Source organism: Juglans microcarpa x Juglans regia, chromosome 8S (assembly GCF_004785595.1).
Source record: "Juglans microcarpa x Juglans regia isolate MS1-56 chromosome 8S, Jm3101_v1.0, whole genome shotgun sequence".
Classification (NCBI taxonomy): domain Eukaryota; kingdom Viridiplantae; phylum Streptophyta; class Magnoliopsida; order Fagales; family Juglandaceae; genus Juglans; species Juglans microcarpa x Juglans regia.
Window position 1 is genome coordinate 7,280,101 of NC_054609.1, and position 16,376 is coordinate 7,296,476.

At 34.8% G+C, this 16,376-nt stretch overlaps 1 protein-coding gene across 2 annotated transcripts; it reads right to left on the bottom strand.

Annotated features, from left to right (window-relative positions):
• Positions 1–2,280: 2,280 nt before the first annotated feature.
• Positions 2,281–5,728, bottom strand: LOC121244448 (serpin-ZXA). Of its 2 annotated transcripts, none has more exons than XM_041142523.1 (2): positions 5,209–5,728; positions 2,281–3,254 (listed from the first exon to the last, which is right to left on the bottom strand). In XM_041142523.1, exons 1-2 carry the CDS (start codon positions 5,599–5,601, stop codon positions 2,475–2,477), a joined length of 1,173 nt encoding a protein of 390 aa, XP_040998457.1. In that variant the 5' UTR covers positions 5,602–5,728; the 3' UTR covers positions 2,281–2,474. The 2 variants fall into 2 exon arrangements, with proteins under 2 accessions (XP_040998457.1, XP_040998458.1); XM_041142524.1 differs by lacking the exon at positions 5,209–5,728 and adding an exon at positions 4,761–4,979.
• Between the last annotated feature and the right edge of the window lie 10,648 nt (positions 5,729–16,376).

Here is a 16,376-nt window from a genome sequence, read left to right on the forward strand (position 1 = left end):
TTAAAAAATAATATTCTAACAATATTTTATCATCTCAGCTCAACTCAACTCAGTTTAACATCTAAACATAACCTAAATTACCTGAGCAATCACATTTTTCTTTACAGAATAATACCATGTAGAAGTTTTTAATAGAAAAATTATAGAAAAATAATTTATACAAGTATTAAATAGATTAATTCTGCATAAATGCATGTAATAAAAATTGACTCTACTTTAAATAAATTGTAAAACAAACTATTATTTATTAATAAGATTTACATTTTTTTTTATAAAAGACATGTATAGCACTTGTGTGTTTCAATCTTGTACTTAACATTACTCCAAACTATTTATAAATATTTTATAAAAAGTAAATTTCAGTAAAATGAAAATATTTATATAAAGTGATGTTATTTTTATAAATTATTTTATATAAATATCATTTATTTGAAATATAGTTATATAAAATATAATAAAAAAGATTGTATATCTATCATTTTTCTTATCCCTTTTCGTTTGGTCCACCCATCGTCTGTGGGTGCCCTCTATTCGGATTCTCTATTTTGGTTGGCGGTCTATTTCTAGTTTTATTTATCCAAGCATATTGTACATTTTATAGTAAAGTTATTTTTATTATAAAATAAATTTAATTTATTATTTAATTTATAAATTTATTTTTATAAAATATTTTTATATAAATAATACTTCTCTCCCTTAAAAATTTATTAAAAATGTTGCACCAAGAAGCATATCATACTACCGAGCAAAATGCTAAAAATCTAACATGAAATTCCTCACCTTCCGATTTTTAATTACTTTTTATTTCTTATTTGAGTAACTCCTAATTTCACTGTTTTGCAGTTTAAGTAATTAGGATTAATTAAAGAAGTTCTTCATGTATATAGTTTGTCATATATATATATATATATATATAAGGTTTTTAAAAGAGATCGTGTCTCCAAATCTCAGATCAAAAACATGTGCCTCGTTAGTTATTATATTCAACCTACTACTATACAACTTAATTTAAGAATATATCTGAATCCACGTGACAACCCAGAGTACGAATTCCTTCAAATTTTACGATTTCTTAGTTTATGCTACTTAGATCCCTCGGGTTGCCTTTAGAATGAAGAATTTGGATTTTGAATTTCAGATTTGGATTTGTAGTTTAATTCAATCATAATTTCAACTTCTAGATCTTGAAGCATTTAAGGATGGGTTTGGATATACACTTCAGATAAGATGAGATGAAATATTTTGAATAGTAGTTGAATAAAATATTGTTAGAATATATTTTTTAGTATTATTTTTATTTTATGATTTGAAAAAGTTGAATTGTTTATTATATTTTTATATGAAAATTTAGAAAAATTATAATGATGAGATGAGAAAGCTTGTTTGGCTTTAATGCAGATCTATATTTAAATTTTAATATATATGAGGATTTGGATTATAAAGACTCAAATCCAAATCCTCCACTCTTATGAAAGCCCCTATTTCATTTAGACCCCTTTAGATATCTGGTAAGATTAGATGAGATGATTTTAGATGAAAATTGAAAATTGAATAAAATATTGTTAGAATATTATTTTTTTAATATTATTATTGTTTTGAGATTTAAAAAAGTTGAATTGTTTATTATATTTTATGTGATAATTTGAAAAAGTTATAATCATAAGATGTGATGAGATGAAATACTTTCACTGTCGAAATGAGACTTTAGAATAATGCTAGATACAATGTTGACCTTTTTGAAAAAAGTATGATCTATTATTAAAAAGTAAATTTTTTCAGATGAATCTTATATTTATCAACTTTTTATAAAGAAAGTGCGCAGGATTTGTACACTGATATGATGAGATTAAATATTTTTACTATTCAAATGGATCCTTAGAATAATGCTAGATACAATATTGACCCATTTTGATAAAATAGAATTCATTATTAAAAAATGAATTTTTTGAATCTTATATTTATCAACTTTTTATAAAGAAAGTGTGTAAGATTTATACACCATAAAACTGTATAAATCATTTGCTTATTACTCATCGTATCTGCTTTAGCTTAAGCACTCGAGATTCGTAAGTGGAATTACCCCCTTGAAATTGAGCTGCCCAGTCAGTGAGATCCACTATTAAAAAGTGGATTTTTTCAGATGAATAACAAACAACGGTCACCACACAGGAACTCACATAAAAAGATGCAACAGGAAATCATCATAGCCATGGAGCTTGCATTCTTTACTAACAAGTTACAAGTCCAAAACTAAGCATTGGAAGGGCAAGAAAAATAACGTTTTAAGTAAAAAACTGAAGACAGCTGATGATAATTTTAAGGTCAACATGTTAGGTAATCACTTTAAGCCACGGTGGGCTGTTCTTACAATAGCACAATACAGAACAAAAGCAAGACAATTATTAATTACGATGGCCTCATGATTGTAAGATTTCATATACTTAAAACACATTTTCACTAGAATGCATGTTCATTCAGCCTTCAAGAGGATTGAGCACATGGCCGATAAACAGCACCGTTCCGGTCATGTCTTCTCTGATCAGGTATAAAAATGGGTGGTCAGCCACAAAGTCTATCTTTTCAGTAAAGGCTATGGATCTTTCCGACACAACAGCGGCAGAAGCAGCTGCAGCTTCTGTGCCTTCTTCATTTACTTCAATGAAGGATTTTTGGAATATGCTTGAAACATATAGCTTCTGACTAACAGGTGAATCAACCATTTCTGTCAAATCTCCGCCAGAGAAGGGCAACACCAATCCTAATCCTTTCAGAATATCAGAAGCTTCAAACCCAAAAGATATCTTAAACCTAGGGATCTTGAGGTCACCAATTTCTACTTTCTTGTTAGGAAGATGGCGATCCAAGAATCTAGATTCAGAACTCACTTTCTCCACCAGAGATGGCAGACCATCTTTTGCATCTGGAAGAAAGAAGTACATGGAAAAGCAGCGCTTATCCTCACCTTGCTTATAAGGAAGTCCAAGTACTTTGAAACCCTCGAAGGCAATAGCAACCTGATTCTTCTTGCTAGTCATGAAGGGTACTTGAACTGAGCTCCCATTAGGAAGATGGAAATCATAGTCTTTTGTTGCTGATGCATCGAACTTCTCACCCCAAGCTCCTTTGAAGTACAGTGCATTTGCAAAGATGAGTCTGCTTGTCCCATCAACTGACCCAGGAGGAAGAACCTCCTTGATAAGGCCATTAGTCTCCTTTTCAGCCCATGAATTCACTTCACCTGTTGCTTTGGCGGCCTTCAACGCAACCGTCAAAATGAAATATATTACCATTATAATATCAGAACAAAAGTATTAAGAACTAGATAGTAAATGCAGTGAATATGCTACATAGAAAAAAAGTGTAAAATAACCAACTAAGAGAGACTTCAGCTTGGAAACTGAATCGTTCCATCACGTATCCTGTACTATGCTATGTTTGTAGGGATCCGTAAGATATATAAGCAGAAGGAGACAGTGTTTAGTTTAAGGCTAAAGTAAGAATAGAAACACTATTCCTAGTTACGAGAACAGTAAGTGTTAAGGAAGATCAAGATCTTTGCAAAGAAGATGGAAAATCCAAGAAATACCAAGATAGAATTCAACATGACCATAAAAGATTAAAGCAACAACGTGAAACTTATATAATGAGCAGCACATAATCGGGCAGAACAAGGACCAAAGATATATGTATCAGTACGTTCTTGAAAATAAAGATAATTTTGCCTACAATGACTCAAGGAAAGCCAAAGTCACATGAGTTATATTCCAAAAAACCTAGTTACAATTAGAGCTTCTTAGAACTATTATAAAGCCTAATTCCACCAAGGAACCAATGTGAGACTTAACATTAATGCATTTTTATCATACTTTAATCCCCCATTATGGGACTTAGCAGCGCACTACAATCTCACACACTTAAATCACTAGCGTTCTCATCAAGACCCCCTTCGCATTGAGTATCCAAGTCCACATATTGTTAATAACTTGACTACGGTACCATTTGTAATGACCCAAGCAAAAACCCAAGACTTCAAAATAACTAATCAAAGTTGCATCTGAAACTATTTCAAATCATAATAAATCATGGTTCTACCTAGTGAAGAACCAATGTGAGACATGGCACTTAATGAACTTTATCATACTTTACCCACATAATGCGGGATTTAGCAAGGCATTACACAGCTAATCCACTGGCATGATGGCTGGAGAGAGTGGCTTAGCTCTGGAAATAGTATTAGATGCATCTTTTACAAGAAGAAACTCAACTTGCCCATACCATACCATATGCTTTTCCTAACTTCTCAGCCATCGTAATTGTGATTTTTCACAATCACTTAGTCAACAGCTATTTTATGTAAAGATCCAAGTACAATAATTCAAAAGACAGTTCGTGTGAAGGCCCCAACATTCTAAATTAAAAACGTGACAATAAATTCCTCCATAAGAACAGAAAGCAAAGCAAGTTCACTTTTTGAAAAGAAAAACCTCTGTCTATCGTTAAACAACCATCCATTGTAAATCAATTACATGGCATGAAGAACCAAATAGAAAATCATCAGGGAGCTAAACTACCCAAATGGGTTCAAAAATAGCATCCAAATCACTCGTAGGATAGAATGGTGACCAATTATGTTTTCATCTATTATTTTTTGATAAGTAATTTATGTTTTCATCTATTAATGTGAAGAATAATACCCAACTGAACAGTCAGTTTTCTTCTCAGCCAAAGAAAAGAAAAAAACGACCTACCAATTTTCTTACCATTGGACTTCTGAAAAATGAGGGCAGTTTTTAGTTGACTCCCGCCAAGTTACTTGCTTGGTATAATATTGAGATAAAAAATCTGTTTAGCCAAAAACGTTTTGCCGTCCAAATGAAGTGGGCTTTCTTGAATGCCAAGTGAACTCATAGTTTCAGAAACATGCCGTGTGGTTTTCATTAGACGTTTTTCCGTCCAAATGGAGTGGGTTTTATTGAGGTTCACACCTTGGGTTCAGCAATCACACAGGCAGAGTAAATATAAGACGCTCTGTTAGTCAATATGAATATATGTAAACATCTAACATCGAAAACTAGAAGAAAGAAAGAGAGAAAAACAAATTAAAATAAAAAAGAGAAAAACAGCAAACCCTTCTCGCAAAAACAACTCAAGACCGTGAATAACTATATCAATTTAAGAAAGAGCTGATTAGGGTCGAGTTGCGCTAACCTGGTTCTTAAAATCAACTTGATTCAGAGAGGCCTTGAAAAACTTGTCCACAGTCTGTTTGAAAGAAGGCTTGAGAGACAGGGACTTGTCGAGCCAAACTCCATTGGCGAAGGACAAGCGAGGCCCACCGCTGGGACTGCCGTCGGTGAATACAACGGAGATGATCTCGGAAGCGAAGGAATTGAGCTGGTCAGTGGATCTGGACTTGAGGAAGGATAGCAGCTGGTCGAGGGTAGGGCCCTTAGACCCCGCCGCGATGAGGCTCAGCACCACGTGGATCGACAACGGCGAGAACACCAGGTTCGATTTCTTGCCTTCTTCACTTAGCAGTAACCGATTGGCGATCCTCAAAGAAACGTCGGTTTGGTTGCTGATCGATTGCCGGAGGTCCATAGTTGCTGTTTCAGAGAGGTCGACAAATGTCTAGAGTGGAAAGGAAAGAGCGTGTGTCGGTGCGTGGCTCTGGATTACGAAGTTTCGAATCAAATAGAAGTATCAAATTCTACAGTGTGTGGCTCTGATCAAAGATGGCTCTGATCAAATTCTACACGTACACAACTAAGATTTTTTATGTACTAGGCAGCACTTACACATGTTAAAAAGTGACATCTCAATCACTCTCGACACGTGTATTAATTTTGATACTCTTATCCTTTCTTTATTATCTAATTATTATTTTTTCTTTGAATCATAATTAAAAATATCAAAATATAACCTTATTTTATAAGCTAAATAAATTAAATTTAATTAATTAACATAATCATATAATTTAATTAAAAATAAATAAAATTTTATAAAATTGATATTCTTTAACTCTTTGAGTCAATTTTTATAAAATTAAATTTATTTTTAATCAACTTACATGATTATATTAGTTGTTTGAATTTATTTTCTTTTAAATTATGTAATAAGGTCATGTTATAAGATTTTAATCCAAATTCAAATAGGAAAAAGAAAAAAAGAAAGAAATAATATTTGCAGTCGTTGAGTGTGCAAGCACCGCATAATTCATTTGAAAAAGTAAATAAATACGAGACTCATATAAAAAAATTAATTTTTAAATAGAAGACATCACTCTTTTTTAAAAGAATTGTGTTGTAATTATGTACTCTATGACTATATATAACATTATTAAAAAAATAGTTAGATAGTAAATAAAGAAGATGTAATGGTATCATTACTCATTTTGAGGAATACTACAATTACAAAATAATTTTATAAAAATATACCTACAAACTGACATGATTTTATATTATAAATTAATTTTTACGAAACATTTTTGTAACTGAAATATTTCTTTTTTTTTTTTTTTAGATTTGTTACTCGTTATTTTACACACTACACTTTTATATTTTTTTAATTTAATTTCTATTAAACTAATTGAATTATTATCTATATATTATATATTTAACAAAGAAAAAAAAAGTAACAATCTGTATGACGTAGGGATGATTATTAGATATTTTTTTTAATATGATTTGTCAACGTGTCCAAAGGCACGCTAACAGAGTCAATTATTAGTTTAAAGAAAAATGATAAATACATAATATTTTATATAACAACACTTTAAAAAAAAGAATATTTTTATAAAATATTTTATAAAATTAGCATTATTTTATAATATATATTATAAAATATATTATGAAATATGTTAAGTGGATATCACTAGTCTACTAGAAAAGATGGTTAGGAAGCTGGTCTTACTGCTAGAGTATATTGGGAGGATAATGTCATAGTTTTACTCTTTGGGTTCTGAGTTTATTACGTGGATTACTAGATTAAAAGGTGCTTTCTAAGATACTGAATCTATTGTGATAAAGTACCTTGATTGAGTGGTGAGGGCTAGAATTTGTATCATTATGTTATTGTGAAATTATTATTTATTTTAAAAGTTTAAACTGATAAGAAAAGATAAATTTTATTATTTATTTTTATATCTTAACACTTCTCCTCACGTATGGATCAGACTCTATCTTAATCGGTGGCTTAATACATGTAATAATTAATTAAATAAGATAGAATATAAAATTAGGATTTGAACTTATAATTTATGCTCTGATACTATATAAAATTACTATTTATTTCAAAAATTTAAGTTGATGTGAAGAAATAAATTTTATTATTTATTTTTATATGAAAGTTACAATATAGATAATTCCCCTTGTATTGTTGACTCTTAACAACCTTCTACCAATTTAATACGCATATTTATTTTCTTCCTAAACTACCATTTTTTACTTTTTTTTTTTTTTTTTCATATTTTATTAGTCAGTACGACCTATAGATAAAATTCTACAGTGTGTGGCTCTGAATTACAAAGTTTCGAATCAAGATAGAAGTATCAAATTCTACAGTATGTGGCTCTGATCAAATTCTATTAAAGATTTCTTATCTACTAGGCAGCAGGTGTTACACATGTTAAAAAGTGACATCTCAATCACTCTCGACACGTGTATTAATTTTGATACTCTTATCCTTTCTTTATTATCACATTATTATTCAATTTTTTTTCCCTCTTTGAATGATAATTAAAAATCTCAAAATATTTTTATTTCATAATCTAAAAAAAAATAAATTTAATCAATTAACATAATCATGTAATTTAATTAAAAATAAATTTAATTTTATAAAAATTGACATTCAAAGTTTAAAGAGAGTCAATTTTTATAAATTTTTAATTAAATTATATGAATACATTAGTTGTTTGAATTTATTTTCTTTTAAATTATACAATAAGGTCATGTTATAAGATTTTAATCCAAATTCAAATAGCAAAAAGAAACAAAAAAAAAAGAAATAATATTTGCAGTCGTGGAGTGCGCAAACGTCGCGTAATTCTTTTGAAAAAGTGAGTAAATGCGAGACTCACACGAAAAAAAAAATTAATTTTTTAATAATAGACATAACTCCTTTTAAAAAGAATTGTACTGTAATTATGCATTTTATGACTATATGTAACATTATTAAAAAAAATAGTTGGATAGTAAATAAAGAAGTCATTTTGAGAAATATTACAATCACAAAATAATTTTATAAAAATATACCTACAAACTGACATGATTTTATATTATAAATTAATTTTTACAAAACATTTTTGTAATTAAAATATTTCTCTTTTTTTTTTAAATTTATTATTCATCATTTTACACACTACATTTTTGTATTTTCTTAATTTAATTTAATTTTACTTCCATTAAATTAATTGAATTATTATCTAATATCTATATATTATATATTTAACAAGGAAAAAAAAAAAAAGTAACAATCTGTATGATGTAGGGATGATTATTAGATATTTTTTTAATAGGATTTGTCAACGTGTCCAAAGGCACGCTAACGGGGCCAATTATTACTGGAAAAGATGGTTAGGAAGCTGGTTTTACCAACCTTCTGCCACGTTAATACGCATATTTGTTTTCTTCCTAAACTACTTTTTTTTTACTTTCTTTTCTCTTTTTTTTTTTCATATTTTATTAGTCACCTATAGATAAAAGTGAAATGAACTTGAAAAGAAAAAAAAAAAAAAAAAAAGAGAGAAAAAAACATGAAAAAAGTTATTGGTTTAAGCCTTTGGGAGCTTAGGTCTTGTTTAGAACTCATTTCATTACTATTCATGTTAATGCGTAAATTTGCACTATAGGTCAGAATGGAGGATAGAATTATCTCTGGTCCAAAACGATGATTTGGATTTCGATACAGTATTCTTCACGTTCATCTGTAAATAAATAATAAATAAGCAAATAAGAATAAATAAATAAAGATACGAAGATTTACATGGTTCGATATAATACCTACATCTACGGGTTGTTTGGGGGTGAAATCTATTATAATAAATGATTTTACAATCTCTCGTGACCTCACATATCTCACAATACAATTGAGGAATTTAGAATTTTAGGAAGTTAAAGATAATGTCTCCCTTGAGAGAAGATCCTTTGGAATTATTGTGTGTGGTGGAGTATATATGTAGAGAGCCCCTGTAAATTTGTGGAGATCTCAGCCTTAAATTGAGGTATATTTTCTTGGAGTGATTGAGTCCAACTTGCCTTATGAACCAATTTCCTTTTAAGAGTCCAAGTTTTTTTCCTTTCAGGAGTCTTAGTCAACTTGCCTTATCAATTCTTGGCTTGATTTTTGACTTTATCCTGGGGCTAAATTATAGGATGTTGATTTGATACCTCACATATGCCTGCGATTTTTAAGATCGATTTACTCACAATAAAAAAGCCTTGAGAATCTTTAAGTTAACAATCTGTAGAAAAAATAAACTTCGAAAATTGGTCCTAGATTTTATTTTTGTTTTGTGTTGAGATAGGCAGGAAATGTGCTTGATTGCGTTAGTGGCGAGTGTGAACCTTGACTTGGGCAGGAGATCTACTCGACCGCGTTTGGTGTGAGCGTGGAGCTTAGCTTGGATGGGAGATGTACTCGACCGCGTTAGGTGCGAGTGCGGAGCTTGGCTTATTGGTGTGAAGGCTGAGCTCGGCTTGGGTAACTTGGCTTATTGTTACGAGCGCAGAATATCAACTTTGGCGGGAGATGATAGACTCGATCACATTGAGGTTAGAGTTGAGCTCAATCGCTTTGTTGTGGTGGGAGGGAGACGGAGCATGAGGCTAGAGTTAAGCTCGATCGAGTTGAGTTCAACTGTGCTAATGGTGCAAGTGGAGACATTCGACTTGTGTTTGATGGGGAGATGCCTTGATCGCGCTAAGGGGGACACTTGGCTTATGTTTTGCTGGAAGGATACCTCAACCGCGCTTATGGTGCTAGTGGAGACATTCGGCTTTGAGAGTTAGGCTGGAGATGGACTCGACCGCCCTAGGCATCGGCTTTGAGTTTGTTTGTTTGTGTGAATGTTTGCCTAAGAGACTGTTTATTGTCGACGAAAAATGCATATTTTCATTATTGGTTTTGCTATTTGTTTTCCATGATTAGTTGCATGTGACCGTTTGCTGTCAATAAATAGTGTGCATTTTTGTGATTGGTTTTGCTATTGTTGGTAGTAGTGGTCTTTTTGCCCCTTGGTGTAAATTGTTGTTGGTGTTCTCATTTTGCTGTTGGTGTTTGTTGGTCGTAACCTGCACTAAGTGGTCAGAGAGCTTGTCGACCCCCTGCGTCCAACTTAGGCAATTGTCAAGCTTGTTGATTCATTTCGGAAGGTAATCTGCGCGAGGCGGTTGTGGAGCTTGGAGGCTTGTTCCTGAAGGTAACCCGTTGGCAGCGAGTGTAGCATGAGTGTAAACACTCGACTTTTATTGGAGAAGATGTTACGCTTGTATTACTGTCCAAGTGAGAGATGTCGGGCAGTTCAGAGATTTGCCCACTTGTTGGACGCCTTGGGAGTCGAGCGATCCTTGTCATTTATCACATGTTGACTTCCCGTCTGACTCGTTACGAGGGAGATCAGGTAGTCTGATGACTTGTCCTGCCTCTTGATCCTCACCGAGGTATGGGTAAGGTCTGGCAGTTCTTGATCTTTCCCTTCTATTGGCTTGTCACGAGGGAGGTTAGGCAGTCTAATGACTTGTCCGCCTCTTGATCCTCGACGAGAGATAAATAAGGTCGGGCGGTCCTTAACCTTACCCACTTGTTGACTCGTCATGAGGGAGGTCGGGCAGTCTGATGGCTTGTCTCGCCTCTCGTTCCTTGGCGATATATAAGTAAGGTTGGGCGGTCTTTGACTTTTCCCGCCTATTGACTCGTCATGTGGGAGGTCGGATAGTTTGATGACTTGTCCTGCCTCTTGATCCTCGGTGAGGAATGAGTAAAGTCGAGCGATCCTTGACTTTTCCCGCCTGTTGGCTCGTCACGGGGGAGGTCAAGCAGTTTGATGATTTTTGTCACCTCTTGATCCTCGACGAGGTACAAGTAAGGTCAGGTGGTTCTTGACCTTTCCTGCCTATTGGCTCTCGACGAGGTATGACTTGACTTTTGTTTGAAAGAGATGCTTGACCGTGCTAAAAATGCAAATCCGGTTAGTGTAGATAATTCAAATCACAAATGTGAGATTGGCAAACCTGAATCTATTTGCTAGAACGTCACGAAGGTTTGTGGTGCATAGGATTGTAAGAGGACTAGACCAAAAAAATCGATCGGACTAGACCAATAGTCTTATTGGTTGGTCTCAGGGTGTGGTTTTTTTGGGTTGGATTGGACCGAGACTACGAATGTGTGTATATATATATTTTTTAAATATTATATATAATATATTATTTTATATAGTAGTTCTATAAGTTAATTATGTAATTTTTATCCAAATGGATCACTACTGACCATATATACAATGAAATTATTTAATATTCATTAACCATATATAAAATATTAAAGAGATCACTTAATTTCATTAACCATATATATATATAATGCAAAAAATGTTCATGGACCAAATCAGACCTAATGGATCGACTGGATCAATAGCTAATGGTCCAGTCCTGGCAAAAATGACGTACCAAAATTTTTGGTCCATGACTCCCCTCAGATAGAACTGGATTGGACTAGACCGATTACACTCCTAGTGGCGCATTAGCAAGGCCCGCAAGCAATCATGCGTAAATAATGGAGGTCTGGGGTGCCCATGATACCAAGTAGTCTATTTTGATATAAACAGATTAAGAAGCCTACGCGGCGCTCGGGAAGGGCTTTGTTGCCGGTGTTCCGCATCACGCGTCACGCGGGCGATTTTCCACGAAATATATTCCCGAGTGTGTAGCCACTCAGATTCTTGTGGAACCTCGAGGATTTTTGATGGGGAAAATCTCCAAAATTCAAATTTATTAGTGAAAATAAAATTAAAATAACAAGTTTGAAAGAGATAAACCCGAGCGTTTAGCTGCTACTTTCAATTCTTCCTCAACTGAAATCGTTAGCGACAAAATGATTTTTGCACAGAAAAATTATCTGTCTTTGAGCTCTTTTGTAACGATGACAATTGTTTGTCCATCTCAGCATCTTTTTTTTAATATCAAATCTGAGTGAGCAGCTAAGTGCAGCTAAGTGCAGCTAAGGTTAGGTTTGGATAGTGAGTTGGGATGAGATGAGTTGAGATGAAAGTTGAATAAATATTATTAGAATATTATTTTTTTAATATTATTATTGTTTTGAAATTTGAAAAAGTTGAATTGTTTATTGTATTTTATGTAAAAATTTTGAAAGTTAAAATAATGAGATGAGATGAAATGGGTTGAGAGTGTTTCTCAATTCAAATTAAGCCTAAGTGTGCCGATGAAAATTAACTTTTTAGAATTGATTAATACTCTCAATATGAGTGGACATTCCCTATGTCCCAAAATCTGAAGTAGCATATCTCATTCCAGTTTTTCTCAAGCAAATGGAGAATCAATTTAACACTTGTGTTAAAATAGTTCAAAGTGATTGGAGTGGAGAGTTTGTCAATCAAGCTTTAAATACATGTTTTGAAAAAAATGGATTATCCATCGGTTGTCTTGCCCTGATACTCCTGAGCAAAATGGGTTGGCTGAGAGACGTCATTGGCAAATTGTTGAGATTGGTTTAACCTTATTGGCCCATGCCTCAATCCCATGACCACAACAATCCTTCTCATCAATCGACTTTCGACTCCAGCCCTCCGCAATAACTCCCAATTTGAACTAGTATTTGGATTGCCTCCTACATACAACTAGTTAAAGGTATTTGGTTGTGCTTGCTATCCTTACTTACAACCTTTTGGCCAAACTAAGTTGGAGTACACGTCTACATGATGTATTTTTCTTGGATATTCTGTACGTCATAAAGGTTACCGATATCACGACCCACAAGGTGAATTTACATTTCTAGACATGTTTTATTTGATGAACTAACATTTTTGCTTGCTCACCATCAAGATTTTATCTTCAAAAATTTGAAGTTGTTCAAAGTTCGCTATCTTCCCCGCCTGTTCAGCATGCTGGTCCTCCAAACCGTTCGTCTCACAATAACAATTATGTGCAACCAGAACAGATGGCACTTGCTTTGGACAAATCCTTGAACTCAGACCCTTCATCACATATCCAAACCTTAGTTCAAGTTGCATCTCAGACCATGGAATCTCAGGCACCAGTAAAACCTAAAACACCAATCCACACACATCCAATGATTACACATGCCCAAGATGGCACACGGCATCCCAAAGTGCTTCTCTCCACACATCATCCTCTACCTGCATGCTTCATTGCTGATCTTACAGCTCAGTCGCAAGAATCCAGGTCTTATAAACAAGAATTGCTTAATCCTAACTGGAAACAATACAAGCTGAACTTGATGCACTTCATGCAAATCGCACATGGACCTTGGTTCCTCGGCTTTCTGACATGAATGTAGTTACTAGCAAATGGGTGTTCAAAATTAAAACTAAAGTCGATGGATCAATTAAGCGCTACAAAGTTCCTCTGGCTGCTCGTAATTTCACTCAAATCCTGGCTACGACTATGATGGAACCTTTAGTTTGGTAGTCAAACCTGCCACTATCCATTTAATCTTAACCTTGGCACTATCTCAGGGGTAGTCTCTCAAACAATTGGATGCCAGTAACGCATTTCTTCATGATGACAAACAAGAGTAGTCTACCTCTCTCAACCACCAGGTTTTGAAGATCAATCTCATCCAACTAATGTTTGTCATCTTCACAATGCGTTGGTTATATATAGCGGATGAGTTTCCAATGTTGGCCATATGTGTAACACCCCGTATTTTAGTGTATTTTTATTGAAGTATTATTTTTATTTTATTCAAAAATTATTCTCTTGTTTTAAAATTATTGGATTTTAATTGGATTATTTTTAGGATTTTTTAATTGGTGAAAATTAATTTTTATGTGCTTTCTTAATATTTATTTATTGTTGTGCATTTAAATTATTTTTCATATTTAATTAATTACTGTGGGATTTAATTATTTCAATTTGAATTTACCATTACGTTTAAATTATTTTATTTAACTTGTGGTTTTAAAATCATCTCCGTTGGATCATTTTTGTGACCCAAGTTATGAGGATTGGACCTCATTTCTTTTCCTCCATTTTTCTTCCTCTCCTTTTCTTTTCTTCCTTTTCTTTTTTTTCTTTCTTTCTTCCTTATTTCTCCCCTCCCCGTGCGCGCGACCCAGCCCCCTCTCTCTCCCCGTGTCCATCGCCTTCCACGCCAGCGCCGTCGTGAGCCAGCGGTGGCCTTCATCGCCCACCCCATCGTGTTCCCCTGCCGCCGGCGACCTCACCCCACCAACCTCACCTCCATTCGCGTTGCCGTTAACCACCACCAGCCCTTTAAAGCTGCGGCCACCATTCGTTCCAGCGCCGTCGTCGCACCATCATTGGCCACCATCTTCACACCACTTCATCCTCGACCTCTTAGCAACCCATTGGACCCAACCCCAGCTCCAATCCGCCACCGGTGAAGCTCCACCATCTACATTTTCGATTTGGGCATTTTGGTCTTCTACCGCCCATTTCGCCGCCACCCACGGCAAACCACACCACCACTAGCTTCACCGACCTCCCTAGGCCCTACCCTATCAATCTTGGGTCTTCGTTTGCCTCCGTTTGAAAGTTGGTATTTGTGACCCACGGCCACAGTGTATTTTACAATGTGGTGTTGCTCAAACGTCGCCTTTTTCAACTTCGTGATCCTTCGGAAATTGTTATATTGCACTGTAAGTATTTCTCCAAAAAACTTTCGTAATTTAAATGTATTTTTGCACTAACCCATTTCACTGTATTTTTTGGCATGCCGGACTGAGTCCGAGGAGTTCGGGGGTCGGATGGATTTGTGATTGGAGTTGTTTGGTTGGATTTGATTGGATTGGTAATTGTTGGTTTGGATATTGTGTTGGTTCATGTACATTGCATTTGGCACGCATGATCATGTTTGTAAAAGAAAACTGGATTTTCGTGTATTGCATTCATGTTTATGTGTTTATGAAAACTGGGTTTTCATGTGAGAATGGATTTTTGGTGTGTGTGTATCACGACCCCAAGCCGAGATGGGGTATTAACTCGGTGGAGCTCCTCTGGTTACTCGGGAGCGGAATATACTGAGTAACGTCTCCTGGATTGTCGCTGAGCGACAATGGGATCGGACGAGATGGTCTCGTGCCGACTCCGTGGTCCTTCTGCTGGTGGGGACTAGAGGATGTCTGGCCACGTACGCGCTGGGCGCGGAACTGGGCATCGCTCGTTGCGTAGTGTGGGTGCTTGGCCATGTACGCGCTGGGCGCGGAACTGAGCACCGCTGCGAAGCCAGGACGTGCGGATGGTCCATAGGGGAGGCCATGGTGCATATGGAAATAATGCATGGTGCATTTGGAATTAATGCACTATTTTCTAGGAAAATAGTGCGAGTTGGTTTCTGGGTAAATCATTTTCTGGGAAAATATTTTACGGATATTTTGGACCAAAATGGGATTTTGGCGTGTGTTGGAAAATTATCATTTTCGGGGAAAATGATGTCTTGTGGAAAAATGCATATTTTTCATGTGCATGTATGTTAGTTGCATTTAATGCATTTTATATTACGTTGTTATTTTGGGTCATACTTACCTGCGATATCATTTTGTGGTAACGCAGATTTTGATACAGATGAGGAGGAGGAGGGCGAGCCTGAGGAGACGGCTCCGCCTGAGGAGTGATCTGGGATCACTCGTTTGTTTATCTGAAACTATTGTAATATATTTTATGGATGACTGTATAACTGCTATTTAAATCTTTACTGATGTTTGATTGTAAATAAATTCTGGTACTTAGTTGACTTTCCGCTGCGTTATTTTATTTGTACACTGTTGCATGTACACACACTGGCACTTCGTTGGGATGTGTGACCGTGTTGTCACCATCCTGGCGTCTCGATCCCTGTGTATTTATGTAAGGGGGATTGGGGGCGCCACAATATGATACCTCCTTATTTTGTCGTTGCATTAAGTCTACCATTTTTATACTTCTCATATATGTTGATGATATAATTCTCAAAGAAAGTTCTCCCACTCAAACCATCTTCTACAGCATCTCTCTACTGTCTTTCGCATGAAAGCCTTGGGTGATGTATACTATTTTTAGGACTCCAGGTTGTTCGAAATGAGTCTACCATGACTCAGACTCAAACTTGTTGATTTCGCTTCTCCAACGTTTTGGTTTTAATGGAGCAAAACTTGTTTCTACGCCTTTGGTGCATGGTGCTAAACT